The sequence below is a fragment of the Populus nigra genome, chromosome 1 (assembly GCF_951802175.1).
Source record: "Populus nigra chromosome 1, ddPopNigr1.1, whole genome shotgun sequence".
Taxonomy (NCBI): Eukaryota; Viridiplantae; Streptophyta; class Magnoliopsida; order Malpighiales; family Salicaceae; genus Populus; species Populus nigra.
In genome coordinates, this window is record NC_084852.1 from 48,087,022 (window position 1) to 48,102,354 (window position 15,333).

Here is a 15,333-nt window from a genome sequence, read left to right on the forward strand (position 1 = left end):
TTATTAAATGTCCAACTATTTATTAAAATGATCTTTTTTTATAATGTAATGATTTAAAAACACGATATTTTATCAATATCATAATTGTAAACTACAATATCAGTTAGTGCGGTTATGAAACACAATATATATTAAAGTCTTGTATTTTTAAACTATAATATTATTTAAAAAATTATATTTTTAAACCGTGATATCCTAAAATTATGTTATTTTGCGGGAACTTTTACATCATGTGCTGTTTTAGCTTTTAATTATATTTTGGGTAATAATTTCCCGATTTTTCCTCCCTTTTTTTGCGTTTTTTATTTAATAATCTTATTTGCTGTTTACTGTGTCAGTATTTTCTGACACCGTAACAAGACAGGCAGAAGCTTTGGATCCCATCTGCATGTTAAGACAAGGTCAGTGCTAGTTAATCACTCTAATCCTGCCACGTGTAAATTTCATATAATTTTGCAATAATTTGTACTTTTCTGTCTTGGCCAAATAAGATTTTGTTGGAAAAAAAAAAGGTAGTGATGGAAATCAGTGATTGCTAAATTCGATAAAAAAAAATGAATTATTGCTCGGTTAAATAAAAAGGTCACTATTTAGGAATAGCAATTTTATTCAAATCATTAAATGCTCAAATTTTACTCCATCTCACTATAATGTATATATGTATGTGATTTTTCATGTATGAATTTGCATTTTAAACTTTGTTTTATGGTTTTAATTACAAAATTTATTATATGATATTTTAAACTTTGTTTTATGGTTTTAATTACAAAATTTATTATATGATACTGCTGTTCATGAACAATTTAATTTATTTATAAGTTTAAATTCTTAATATGGACCTTCATTTTGTAATATTCACAGTGTTTTTTTATTAAAAAAAACAATGAAACAAGTACCTAACCAAATTAAGAATAAATATATACAGTGTTATCAAAATGGGTTAGGCTTGTTGTGTTAGCTTGATAGCTCGTGATCCAAATCTAAGCTTGGATCGAGTTTCATTAAACTATATCAAAGTTAACTTGATGTGATTTGATCAGTTTGGTGGATTAAATGACGACTCTATAAAAACCTGGTTTGACTATATAAAAATCTTGTTTTTTAAAATTTTATTGTTTTAACTTTTAAAAAATCCTAAAACAATACTATTTTAAATTAATTCAGATCAATTCGAGTTGGGTATTTAATTTATTATCAGACCTGTAAAGAGACCGAGTCCAATATCCTCGGATAAAAAATATTTCAAAACCGCGGCAGAGACTCGAAAATCTCAGCCCACAACCACCCTAGCCCGTTCCTTAAAAAACTACGGGCAGCCAGCAACTTTTAAGTCGTAAGAGCAATAACCCAATTCAAGAGCCGAATCATGGCTAAATCCGATCATTACAGGAGGGACAAATTCACCCTTTTTAGGCATGAAGATAAGCTCTTCCTTCCACGGAACACGTGTCTTGTTTGCAAGCAGAGTCCTCCACTTACGCTTACCATCAACGTCTTATCAAGTCGCCGAACTTTTCCCTGTTGAGGAATGAACCCCTTCTCATCATTCCCCCATGCCTTTCTACCAAACATTCAATGGCTGCTTTAGTATCAGCCTAATCATCCAGAAACAAATTCCAGGATCCTCAAAATCATTCTAAAGATCTGGGCTCGTGGAGTGACTGTCTGGTAAATGGTGAGCTGTGACAGGAGAGAGCAGGCGGGCTCGTCCACATGGCCATCATGCATCGCAGAATAGTAAGCTGTTGGACTGGCTCCATGCTCTTCTCTTTCGAGAGCTACAGCGAGAGCACCGAGCTTGTGGTCCTAAACATGGCGACTCGACGAGTCACTAACAATAGTTGATTCGAAGATAATAATTCCAACGACATAATCCATACTCTTTTCCTATTCGATCATAGATGGCATGAGAATTAAGAACTTGTTTAGTATACTGTGTGTGTTTAATGTGTTAGTGATTGTTTTTTTTTTGTTTGAAAATACATAAAAGTATTATTTTTTTTATTTTTTTAAAATTATTTTTAACATTAAAAAAATTAATTTAAAAAAATAAAAAAAATAATAGTAGTTTTAAAAGTAAAACCAAACGGACTATAAGGCTCTCACCAAAGGCCTAAAAAAGGTTCCTGGACTATGATTAACTATCGGGCCCAGCCATGAGTATTAATCGAAGACTGGCCCATAGGAACACCTTTTTGTTATCACAGATTCACAAGAACCGTGGGGCTTTCTAGTTACTAAAAACTCATACATCTTTAGGTGGGCCAGGCTTTATGATTAAGAATTTAAGCTAGGCCTTTATTTTGCTATTCAAAAAAATTATTAAACTCAAGTTTAGCCCGGGATATACTAACTTGTTTCGATTAAAATTATATTATTTTAATTTTTTAAAAAAAATTAAAATTATATATTTTTAAAGGAGAAAAAATGTTAAAAAGTCATACCGAATTTAACAAAGAATCAATCAAGTGTCAAATCAATATAAAATGGTCCGAATGTAATAATTATGACTTGGAATACTTTAAGATTACCATGAGATCACATCTGGTTTACTAAGATGTTGATAATGACACGTGTCCCATACAAAGTTCTTTGTCGGTAATAAAAAAAATTAAAATTAATAGTAGGATGAATAACGTTATTTTCCAGTTGGGATACTTTAACTAGAATAATATTAAACATGAACCTTCTTTCGGAGTGGAATATGAATTGTTTTTTCAATCACTAGTTTCTGGAGAATCGAACATGAAGGGTTATTTTTTTACATTGGAATACGTGGTAATTTTATTTTTATTTTTTAAAAATATTTCATTTTTTCTTTAAATTAGTTTTTTTTTATGTTTTCATACATTTTTGACATGTTAACATTAAAAATAAAATTTTAAAACGTAAAAAAAATTACTTTGATATATTTTCAAATAAAAATGTATTATAAAAAACAATTACCAAACAAGAGATATACTTTTAATAAAATCTTATTACATCTTATTTATTTTCATCTAAATCTTTATTAATTTTCTCTTTTCTTATATTTCTGGGATCTAAAACTTAACGTACTCGTATTTAACACCTTATTGGCTGAAATTATTTGCAATTGCATTTAATATAGTTATATTTTGTTGTTAATAATTATATTTGTTAAACTATTCAAAATTTATATAGAAAAAAAATTTAAGTTGTTAGATTAGCTTGTAAATTATGAAATCAATTATTTTTTATAAAAATAAAAATAATCCATATTTTCCTCTTATTTTTGTGTTAATTCAACCAAGTTTAATTAGATTCAAACATTAAAAGAGTAGTTAAATTAATCAATTTTTATTAGATTAATATTTTATATAATCTTATTTTGTATATATATTCAAGCGACAAGATGGTTGTAACACACAACTAGATGGTTCTAGAAAACAGTTCTGGAGAGATTTCAAATATTCTTCTTCTTTTTCCAGGATTTCTTTAAAAATTATAAAAATTAAAGTGATTTCAAAGATTATTAATTAATACCGAGGCTTGAGGGAAGTGTTGAAGTTAAGTTAAAAACTTGAATGTGAATGGGCCAACCATATTGAAGGTCAAGATTTTCTCGAAGGTCAAGGCGAGCTGTATCTGTACGGTCTAATCCAAAATCTTCTAGAAAAGAGGTGGTCTTATCCACCTCGATGATAACGACGGCTACGTGGTATTATGACGTCAGACCGGTGACAAGGTCAACAGCTTACAGCATCCTTGTCTGATCTTTCGGTTCCCGTAATGCCACGTTCTCTGTACCCGGAACACACAGATGCCACGTGGTATGCATATTTTAAACTTTTCAATTTACAACTTTAAATTCTCTCAAATCTAACAATAAAAATATCTAAATTAGTTTTTTACGACCAAGCTTCCGTTAGATGATAATCTTGTTTGATAATTTAGCCGTATTCGTTTAATTAACGTACGTTTTCTCTCCTCTATTTTTTTTTTCTTGTTTACATTTGTTATATTTTTTTTATGACTATTACTTTTTTATTTTTCATGTTCAATGATGAGAATTAAGTTAATTAAAATCAATCTTCCATATTTGAATATAAAAATATTTTGAAATTTAAAATAAAAATATTTGCAAGAGAAAAAAACCAGTTAGATAAGCTCTCAAATATATAATTTATATAATTTTGTAATATTAGATGATAATCTTGTTTGATAACTTGCATGAATATATATTATTTTTTATTTAATTTTTATTAAATAGAACTGGAATAAAAATGATTAAATTCGAACTCATGACCGTTGCGTCATCAAAATTCAAATACCGTATTAAAAACTAATTCAATTAAAAAAACTTAAATTATTAGAATACATTGCAATAATATTTTTTATTCTTATCTCTAAAAGTAAAGTTACATCTCTATTTTTATCTTATATTTCCTTTTTTATAGAAGTATATATAAAAAAATAGTTAAAAATTAACCATGAAAAAAAAATAAAAATGAACATGTTTCTGTCCCTTGTATCTCGCCATCTATCATTGAATTCTGTGCTTTAAATCTTGTGCTTTGAATTTTGCTTGGTAAAGCTTAATTGCGCGAAGGGTACACATCTTCAAGTTGCTTGCTACGATTTTCAATCATCTCTGAAAGTACGTCGGAACAAATATCGACATCACCTTTCGGTGTGTGTTTTCGAACTTCTTTTCAAAAAACCATGTTCGATCAGATCGAGGTAAAATTGTGAGCAATACTGAGAACATATTTCTCCCACGCGGACAAGAAAATAGTGATACAAATGTTTTATATTATAAATTCATGTATTTTTAATATAAGGTATAGTTCCAAGATGTAAGTTCACGATGCAAGGGCATTGTTTATGGACCCACGTCAATATATTACCCCGAGACCTTATCGGGATAAAATAAAAAACAATATTTAGATAATATAAATTTAAGGCAGTACCTATGGACAGAAACCTCTGTCATGTCTATTTTCTAGAGGCAACGTGTGGGAAACCAGGACCAAGACAACGACCTTTTCCATCTAATTCATCGTTTTCTTCTTGCCACTTTTCGGTATAACCCTAAAATATCTTCCAATCCAAGCCACTTTAGTCAAAAACTATAATCCTTTTTTTAAATGTAACGTTCCTTGATTATCTGTTTATGAGGAGAGTTGATCTTGAATTTATGATAATTTGTTTTTATTTAATGATAAGTATATCATGTTTCCATGTATCAATTACAAAGTATGCCAACACTCACAACATATTGGATTATGTATTTATTCTCACACGAGTGACATTATAAGTCTTGATTCTTTTTCTAAGTAAGCCAACATAGTATATATCTTGAATTATATATATATTGTATGATATAATCATGGAGGATGCTTATTGTTTTTTTCCGGAGAATTGTTTTCACAAAGAGATCTACACCTTTAAAAGTGAGGGATAAAATATAATTTATATAATTCTTTAACATATTTTTTCAAAGAAAAGTTTTTTCAACTTGAAACTTGTATGGATATATATTATTTTTTATTTAATTTTTATTAAATAAAATAATAATGATAAGGTTTGAACTCGTAATCATTTTGTCATTAAAGCCTTGACACTATATTAAAGAATTAATTCAACTAAAAACTTAAATATAAGGTTAGAGGAATACTTTTTTAAAATACAACTGTATTTTTTTAAAAGTAGATCAATTAACCAACAAATTGCAAAAGACGAGACTTAAAATATGAACACATTTTGGTTTCACGTAGGATTGTTTATAAAATTATCATTTCTCACGGTCTATAAGGTGTGGGACACCAGCTAAAAAAATAAAATAAGTCCTTTTGTACTTAAACTTAATGTAACCTATCGTGGCCGGCCCTAAACCATGGAGGCAACGCATCTATGAATACCTCACTATTTATTAAAAAATAAAAATAAATTTGAAAGATCCATTGGGTGGAGCCCTAGAAAAGTCATCCCCGAATTCCTTAATTCAGTTGGTTTTCCGATAACTGGCACGTCTAGTTTAATAATAATAATAATAAAATCCCAATTACAGAAACTAACACAAAACAAAATACATACTAATCTCTAAAATCTTCAGCTATATATATATATATAATTTTTTCTCTCTTTTTTCTTTTCTTGCAGCCCATAAATGAACTTAAATTCGAGTAGCAGCATGTCTCAATTCATAAACTGTAATGAATATATATGGAACTAGCTAATCTCAAATTATAATTAACGGAGAATTTACACAGAGACAAAGTATATGATGATACAAGAGCTAGCACTCAAAGAAAGAACTCACACAAAAGGTTCATCAGTTAAGCTCAACCAGCCATGAACTAATTAATTAAGCAAATCTAACTGAAAAGATTCATGAAAAAGGCTCGATTGAAGCATGCCCATGAAAGTACTCTCTTCCATAGATGAGAAAAGTTCTCTGTCAAATGACTCGAGAAAAGACTCCGAGCTTGTTGTTGATGGTGATTGAGACGAATTTGTCGAAGGAACTGCCGATACATGATGACCATATTCAGCCCTTTGGTGAGAAATCTCATCAGCACCATTAATGTCCATAAATCGTGCAGCATCAGAGTCTTTGCCGGTGAGTTCTTGCACAAGAGCTCTGAACTCCGAGGCACTAGTCTTGATTTTCATAGGGCTAGATATATACACGACCTTGATGGCTTTTTTACTTCTCTTCGCATGTGATCTCTTGCCACTCTTCATGTTAACTCCAAGTACATCCATAGCCTAGAAAAGGGTTTGTGTGTGTGTGTTAGCTAAGATTGTTTTGTGAAATCAAACATCATGGGAAGGTTTATATAAGGTACGGAAGTAGAAGATGTTGGGCGCGAAAGAGTGGTTCCTGGAAGGTGATTTGTCTTGGAAAACAAGGAAAAAGGAAGGGGAAGAAAATTATATAAATTGATGGCGCAAGAGGAAGAGCACCGAGGGAATTAAAGCAAGGTGTGTTATTAATTAAACGCAAAGAAATCTTGCCTTGTTAGATGGCCCGCAATTATCTCATATGCATGTTATGGAGGTAATTTCCTAGAAGGTGATAAGATTAGAGAGAGACAAGGAAGGAGAACAAATTAATTAAGTACTAGGGTTGGTTGGTGGTGTGCAATGGAGGTTGGAAATCTGAAGAAACAAAACCCTAAAGGTCAATAGAAGATTCTATAAAGGTGCTTGGATGACCCGCAATCTCATAGGTTTTTTGTGAGATCTGAGCTCGGGATGTTTATGTTCATTGTAACTAGAAGAGAAATATTGGATCGATATAACGCATGTGCGCAGCCTCATGTGACTAAGGAAAAACTATGATTTTGGAATTCACGACTCAAGACTTGGCTAGAGATCACTGACTCTGGGGACCCATGTAAAGATCTTAGAAATTTAGAATCTTAACATCTTGTGGAGGAGGCCAAGTAATTCGTCATATGTTAATTTGGACCTATCTAGCATACATTAGATTCAACAATATAGTATTCACATTAAATGTTGTCCCTATCACCATATATCTATCTCAACTTCTGCTCGTGGCATGACTTTTTTTTTATGTCCAGGAGGGTTTAGTTAATAGTTAAATTTGTGTGTTCGTCGTTTTATGAATAAGAACTGCAGTTAACCTTAACGTAGTCTCATTCCCTGTTGTCGGCTTGATGTGTTAAGTATAACTGTGGGTTGTCCTAGCTAAAATATATTGAACAATTTTGGTAGCATTAATTTCATTACTATGACACGTAGAAAAGATGGAGATAACAAGGAGGATATGAGAGATATATTTCTTGTATTTTTTTTAAATTTTTAAATGATAAAAATTTACTGATCTAAAATTAGTTTAAAAACAAGTTTTTCTATATTTTTATCTTCATACTTTCAATAAAATGTGTCCATCATTTTTTTCTTAAAACATTAATCAAACATAATCTAATTTGAGTTGAATTACTGAAGAAAAAAGCTAAAAATTAAGTTAGAGTTATTGATATACAACACTACACTACACTATCTATGTATATTATAACAAACATTATTTAAAACCTGTTTGGGAATGTAATAACTTTTATTTTTAGATATTTTTTAAATATATATTTGTCTTGAAAAAAACATTAAATTGATGGTTTTTGATAATTTAATATACTGATGTTAAAAATAAAAATATTTTAAAATAATTTGAAGAAATACTTTTAAAAAATATCATTCATTACAATACTACACACAAACATGGTTGAGTGAATTGAACATGCCATTGATCAAAATAGTATGATTTATTATAAGATAAACCACATTTATAATTTTTTTTAAAAGCATCTTTGGCCGCCAATTTGTTTAACTTTTTCACAATTGTTTTTAGGAGAAAACATGCTCAATAATCAGGATTAATGTAGACGAATTCTTAATTATTTATCTATCACAGAACCATTTCAAGGAAATTATTAAAATCAAAGCCGAGAAATTAATGCTTCTTCTTTTTTTAAGTTGATCGTTAATTTTGTAGCAGTTTTTTTATTTGATGTCAATAAATAATTTTAAGTTTTTATCTGAAACAATTATTAATTAGGTTAACTTAGCATTTTCTACTAATTTAATTTAAAATCTGATTCGAGTTAGTTTTATTTTAAAATCATATTTTTTTTATAATAATGTTATTTTATTTAAAATACCCTCTAAATTGATGTGATTTTAAAGTTTTTTTTAAAAAAATATAATTTGAATTAACTCGTGGATTAATGTAGGCTGGAATCTTAAACCAAGTGAATTCCAAGTTATATCTTTTGACAACGCAAATAATGCTAAAAGCAACATCTTTTATATTAACACAAAGCATTCTCGAGAATTTAATGCATTTTTCTCAATGTGGGGCTCTGGAAGCCGACTCTATATATCTATACAAGCGGGCTTCGCCTTAGGATTTGAATCTAGGCTGGGCTTTGACAACACACAATCTGTTTGGGCTTCTAATTAAACCTAACCTAATTTAGTTTATGTGAGCCCGTGTTGTAAAAGTTGAACTAACTACCTTCATTAATCATCCTGGAGATGAACTACTTGAGGTGATTCTCCTGCAGGCCTAATTGTTGAAGATTGCTTGAGAACTTAGGCTTGCCTGTAAGTTTCATGACTCTTTCTGTCATGTATATAGAAATAGATGGTAATATAGTTGCTCCCGAAAGCTAGTTAATTAATTCCTGTGGTAAGAAAAATTGGATGGAAGATTTCCCTATTATGATTCATGTCTCTTGTAACGAGGGATTATCCTAAATTGCTTAAGAATTATGGGGATAACACTGAGATATTGTAAACTATGAAGGTAGAAATAGAACAATGAAGAACTCGTAAGGACACAAATGCAGTTTAACCTAAACATGCCGAAGAACATCAGGATTCTAGTTTTGAAAGACAAAACCGTAGTTCCTTTAGATTCAGATTCAGGTTCGTTAAGGTATTCCTCGATGGTGCTGTTTTTCCCATTTCCAGTGGTTCCTTGTTCATGTGAATGGTCCAAATGTGAGAGCACAAAAGCTTATTATGTAAATTGTATTGCATTTTGTTACTGTTCCAAAACAAAATAAATATAAAAGATATGTTTTGTTAAAGAAACAAAAACAAAAATATAGAATAAATATATTTCTATTGCAAATATCTAGTGTCCTGCACTTGTAAACTCTCTTCGGTTCCTGAAATTGTGGTGACAGCTAGCATTGAAGGATACTTCCGTGTGTAATCATAAGACAACGACCTGACAGATATATCCTGCCGCTGATAGGATATCTATCCTAGAAGGATTGTAACAATAGCTGGCTAAAGATTTCTCTATATATATGTGTGTAACTTTGCTTTGTAAATTATAAGAACAGTGAAACTTGTTTCACTCATAATTTCTACAATTTCTAAAATAGTTTTGAAATGAATTATGAACTTGTCTGAAAGTTATTAGCATACAACAATGATTTATACAGTGATACATTGTGTTCAAAGCAAAACAAAACAATGCCCATCTGGGGTATCAAAGCGAACAACATCAATAGATTTGGCCCTAGCTGGTATCTCGTACAAGTCATGGCATCAAATCTCGACTTCATTCCCCGTGACATGGGATTTTTCTGATTCTTTTTTAGGGTTTCCTATCATTGTATAATTACACTTTTCTGAGGAAAAAGACGAGAAATAAATTCCTCAATTTTGTCCATCATTCTTTGTTTAGGCTAAGGCTTAGCCTATCTCCGAGTTTCCACCTTAATGGGTTTGCTTCCTGTATCGATTCTTTGATTGCATTTGCTCTACAGTCTGGTGTCGAAGAGCTTGGTATCAAGTTTAAATTTTCGCGTCGTTATTTTCATATTGATGATTCCTCGCAAGCCTTCTTCTCTGCCAAAACCTTAACCCTCTATAGGTTAAGGATATCAGATCACCTTGCCAAGCTGCACATGTCTTGTGATACCATAATCTGTCCTCGAGGCCAGTTGAAGTTGATGAAAATGATAGCCAGAATCTCATCTTTTGCTGCCCTTTCATTGAGAAATTTTCTGTACTATATTGTGAGGGCCTCGAAAATCTTTAAATTTCTGGAGGCCATCATCAACACTCTCCAGACTTACACACCTTCAAATACGCTGCCCGCGTCGAGGCTAGTGAAAGCTACTTGACAATTGCATAAACCAAATGAGATCGAGGCAAGCTTTTTCCGCGAACTAGGATAAACGATGACAGTGAGTTCAGATTTTATAACTCCTGAACACAAAATTCATATGGCCTGCATGGGTTTCATCAAGAGCCCAGCAACTGTGCTGTCAAGGCCTAACCTGAGTAAGGAAAGTTTTTTTCAAATTAATTTTTTAGTGTATTTAAATTATTTTAATGTGTTAATATTAAAAATAATTTTTTAAAAAATAAAAAAAATATATTATTTTGATATATTTCAGAACAAAAAATATTTAGTGTTTTTTGAAAAAATTAAAAATATTTTATTTCTTTTATAAATTAATGTTTTTTGATGCTTTTAAATTATTTTTACAAAATATTTTATCTTAATATATTTTTAAATTATTTTTACAAAATATTTTATCTAATAAAAAAACAATTACTACCTTAATCTCGATTCTCCCCTCGATTGTAACCATGACTATGCAAGACTAACTATGATTCCCCTCACATGGCATATGAGTAATCGAGCATGCCAGTCTTGCTGTCAACTTGTCATAGAGATTTTATGTCACCAATAATTAAACCATACCGGGATGAATAGCCATGTCGGTTGATCTACATTCGAGGCAAAGTATTGCTCGAAGTGCATGCCTTTAATGTTAAGCTGCCGACATCTGATTCGGGAAGCCGTGCAACAACATTTTCCCTTTCATTCTTGCATCATTGGCGAGCTAAGAAATTTTTATTATTTTTATTATTATTATTATTAACATAAATATCTAGATTAGTTTGTAAATATCTCCACTAATTTTATAAATTTTAAAATTAATAATGATATAAATTTTTAATAACTTTAAAATTTATGCAACTTAAACTTATAATTTCTAGAAAACAAACTTAAAATCTAATTAGTTGAGTTATCTTCAAACTAAGAAATTTGTTTGAATTGGTGGTATATAATTCTTCAAACTAAGAAATTTGTTTGAATTGGTGGTATATAATGATGATATAAACAAAGATTCTGGATGACAAATCTGGAGTGAATTATCCATATGAGAAAGTCTTATTTTTCTGCTACAGCATTCTGATCTTCGTTGGAGTTTCCTCCGAATCGCAGCTTCAAGAACTCGGTGTCAAGGACACAAGGAAATGAAGGATTGAAGATGTGAAAAGTTGGACTTGCTTGAAATACCCGGGAAGCTACCTCGGTTTGATAACGTGGTGGTTCCAGGTCAACTAGTAAAATCTATCACCGACAATTAATGCCTCCCTATCCTTGTGAGCTGTTGAAATTCTTTAATGGCAGTGGCAATCTTCCTTGGAAGTTGTCCATTTTCATGTCCCGACGAGCAAATAACAAAGGAAATGCGTTTGAAGCAGCTTCAGAGCGTTGGATTCCCACCAACTTGAAACGTGGTTTCTTGTTCACTGAAGCACCAATGTGATAGAGAGCTGATCCAGAACTATCCACCACGGCCTCAATGAAATCCCTCCACGGCAGAATTCAAGAGACAGCAAGCATATAAATCCATCTCCCTGGCAGAACTCGATGCTCCACGCCATGACAGGACCCTGTTCTCACGTCTCGTCTTTTCCTAAATAGCTCTCGAAACCCTCGTAGTTAGGCCATTGCAAGAAGCCAAGATGGCAACTTTCTCAGGGAGGAAATCCAAGACAGCTTGTTTCACCTGTCTATCCTTGTTGTCTAGACTAGTATTGCATGCAACACGTGCATAATATAAGGTTTTGAATGCATAACTCTATTTGTTTTTATGTTATAAAAATATTTTTGAAAAAATTTAATTTAATTTTTTTATTTTAAATTAATATTTTTAAATATTTTTAAATTATTTTGATATATTGCTGTAAAAAATAATTATTAAAAAATTAAAAAAATTATTTTAATATATTTTAAAGTAAAAAATAACCACTATTGTATTCTCAAACAGAATTTTATTAATTATAAACGTTTGTCCAACAAATCCTTTTTTTCGACTCGGAATATATGACCAATGTTAAAGGGATGTCAAATTTTTCTTAGCCCACTTTATTTGTCATTTGACTTCAACATGAAGATTGATTTTAAAAAATATTATACTGTAAGGACTAAGTTGTCCGTCAGCTAAAAGACACATGTGATCCCTCTAGTTTAGGGTTTTTTTTTATTATTATTATTTATCAAGTCTACCCATCTATTATAAAACTGATTTTTTGGGAGTAAACCGGTTTTTTTTTTAGAGTTTGGGGGAAGCAATATTTTCCTTTAATTATGTTCTTAAGAGTAAATATTAATATATATTTAATAAAAAAAAAATTAATTTAATATACCCATTTATTGTTTTCAATATGTTTTACTATTCTCTTCATGTGTCTCAGATCTCATCATTTTTTCACAAAATAAAACTCTAATATATCAATCGAGTTTCATAGGAAAAGAGTTAATTTGATAAGAAAATCAAACTTGATGAATCATGCATGTATTTAGTGTGTTTGTGGTTATTTTTTAAAGTGTTTTTCACTCAGAAATACATAAAAATAATATTTTTATTATTATTTTTTGAAATTAACGCATCAAAATGATTCAAAAACACTAAAAAAAATATTAATTTGAAGCAAATAAAAAAATTAAAAAAATTAATTTTTTTAAAAAACATTTTTACAATACAAAAACAAGCAGGGTTATCTACTTACTAGTTAAATTGTATTTTATTATTTCTCTATATTACAGTTAAATTAAATTTATCTTTTCGATCTAGTCAATACAAATCATTAATAAATATATTGAAAAAAAGGTGGAGTGGAAACCTTCTTCTGTATCAACAGTGAACCAAATCCAACACTTTTTTTCACCGGCACCATTTTTTTGTTGATTTGTTTTGTTTTTTTTTAATAATTATAGTTTAGTTTCACAAAATCATCCCTCAATGAATCATAAAATAAAATTTGAAATAATGAACATGCAAAAAAGCAAGAAGTGGAAAAAATATTAAAAATACAATATCAAAAACAAAGACAAAATTCATCGTGGATTGCAATAACTAACCACACTATTTTTTTATCTTTAATTTTTTTATCACTTGATTTTTTTTATTTATAACTTAATTCTTTCACTTTGAGATGGCGTTTGACATTGTGGCCAGAACACCATTTGCTTAAAATTTGATTTTTTTTACTTGAAAATAATTTTTTTTTATTTTTTGATCATTTTAATGTACTGATATCAAAAATAAAATTTTAAAAATAAAAACATCATTTTAATGCAACCACTACTGCAATAACAAACGGGCTCTAGGTTGACTCGGGATGAAGTTTTATGTTTTGCTTCTATTAGCTTTATATGGAGATCTCACGAAGTTAATAATAAATTTTAAAGTTGAGTTAATGCTTGAATTGACAAAATAAAATTTTATTTTATTAATCTAAACAAAGTAAAACTCTAAGCATTCAATTTCAAACCATAACAAATATTTATCTTATTTTCTTATAAGAAATAACATTTTTTTTTCTCATATCATCAACACAATGTTTGAGTAGAATCAACATATTTATTATCATTTACTAATATATATATATATATATATATATATATATATATATATATATATATAAACTTTTCAGTTTGTAGTTAAAGTTTTTTTCGAGTATAAAAAATATTAAAAAATGTTAATAACACTCACATCTTTTTTTACATCGAGAAAACAAATATGTCATCTCACATCACATAGTCATGAATCAAACTGATTCATCTTATATTTTTTTTGTTCGCGCTAAGCTGTGAGACGGGTCAATTTTTTTCTAATATAAAAATAATAGTCAAATTGTGATAATTTAAGTGAATCCGGGTTAACTTGACTAATTTATTATCCGGGATAACCCAAAAGGTAAAAAATAGAAAGCTCAAGTTCCAGTAACCTAATGTCAAATGATAAAACTAAAAAAAATACAAAGTTAAATCAAACTAATATTTAAAACCAGCAACTCTGGTCATGAAATCAATATGATCGTACAGAAAGCACAAAAAATATTGAAAACATTTCTTAACCATCAAAAAATTAGAAAGAAAAAATGATAATTAAAACAACGGAAACCAAATCTAGTATAAAAACTAATGAAAAAAAATAATGAGGGACTTGATCGAAAAATAGAATAAAAAAAGAAAAAGGATAAAACAGAGCAATGAAAAGAAATGAGAACCGAAATTAAATAAAAAAATTAATGAAATAAAAATATTGATGGACGAAATTGAAAGATAAAACAAATTAAGAAAATGATATATATATATAAAAAGCAATAGTCAAAAGAATGAGTACTATATTTAATATAAAAACAAAACAAAATCAATTGGAAACAGATGAAACTGGAAAAAAAATCTAAAACAAAGAAAGACTAATAAAAAAAGAGAGGATCATGATTGAATTTTTTCTCTATTATTATTTTTTTATCAAAATAATATCATTTTTATTTTTTAGCTAAATATACAATCAAGTGATTAGCTAGTAAAAAATCATGTCAATACCCGCTGATTTTTTTTGCTATTTTTTAAAATAAAAATAATATCATTTTTACTTCATGCACAATAAAAAATCCAATTGATCCAAGTAACCCCAGTTATTCGACCTAACCCGTGACCCGAGGCATGACGGGGTTTAACTCCTAGACGAGGGATTAAAAGCATGATAAAAAATAAGCAAATATGATATGAAA

The 15,333-nt window shown here is 29.6% G+C and overlaps 1 protein-coding gene across 1 annotated transcript; it reads right to left on the reverse strand.

Moving 5' to 3' along the window:
- Positions 1-6,183: 6,183 nt before the first annotated feature.
- LOC133680993 (uncharacterized) lies at positions 6,184-7,212 on the reverse strand. The gene has a single exon (XM_062104070.1). It carries the CDS (start codon positions 6,727-6,729, stop codon positions 6,325-6,327), a length of 405 nt encoding a protein of 134 aa, XP_061960054.1. The 5' UTR covers positions 6,730-7,212; the 3' UTR covers positions 6,184-6,324.
- Between the last annotated feature and the right edge of the window lie 8,121 nt (positions 7,213-15,333).

Bases quoted from the DNA above. Each gene is read 5' to 3' on its own strand.
- LOC133680993 (XM_062104070.1), bottom strand. From the start codon at position 6,729: ATGGATGTACTTGGAGTTAACATGAAGAGTGGCAAGAGATCACATGCG.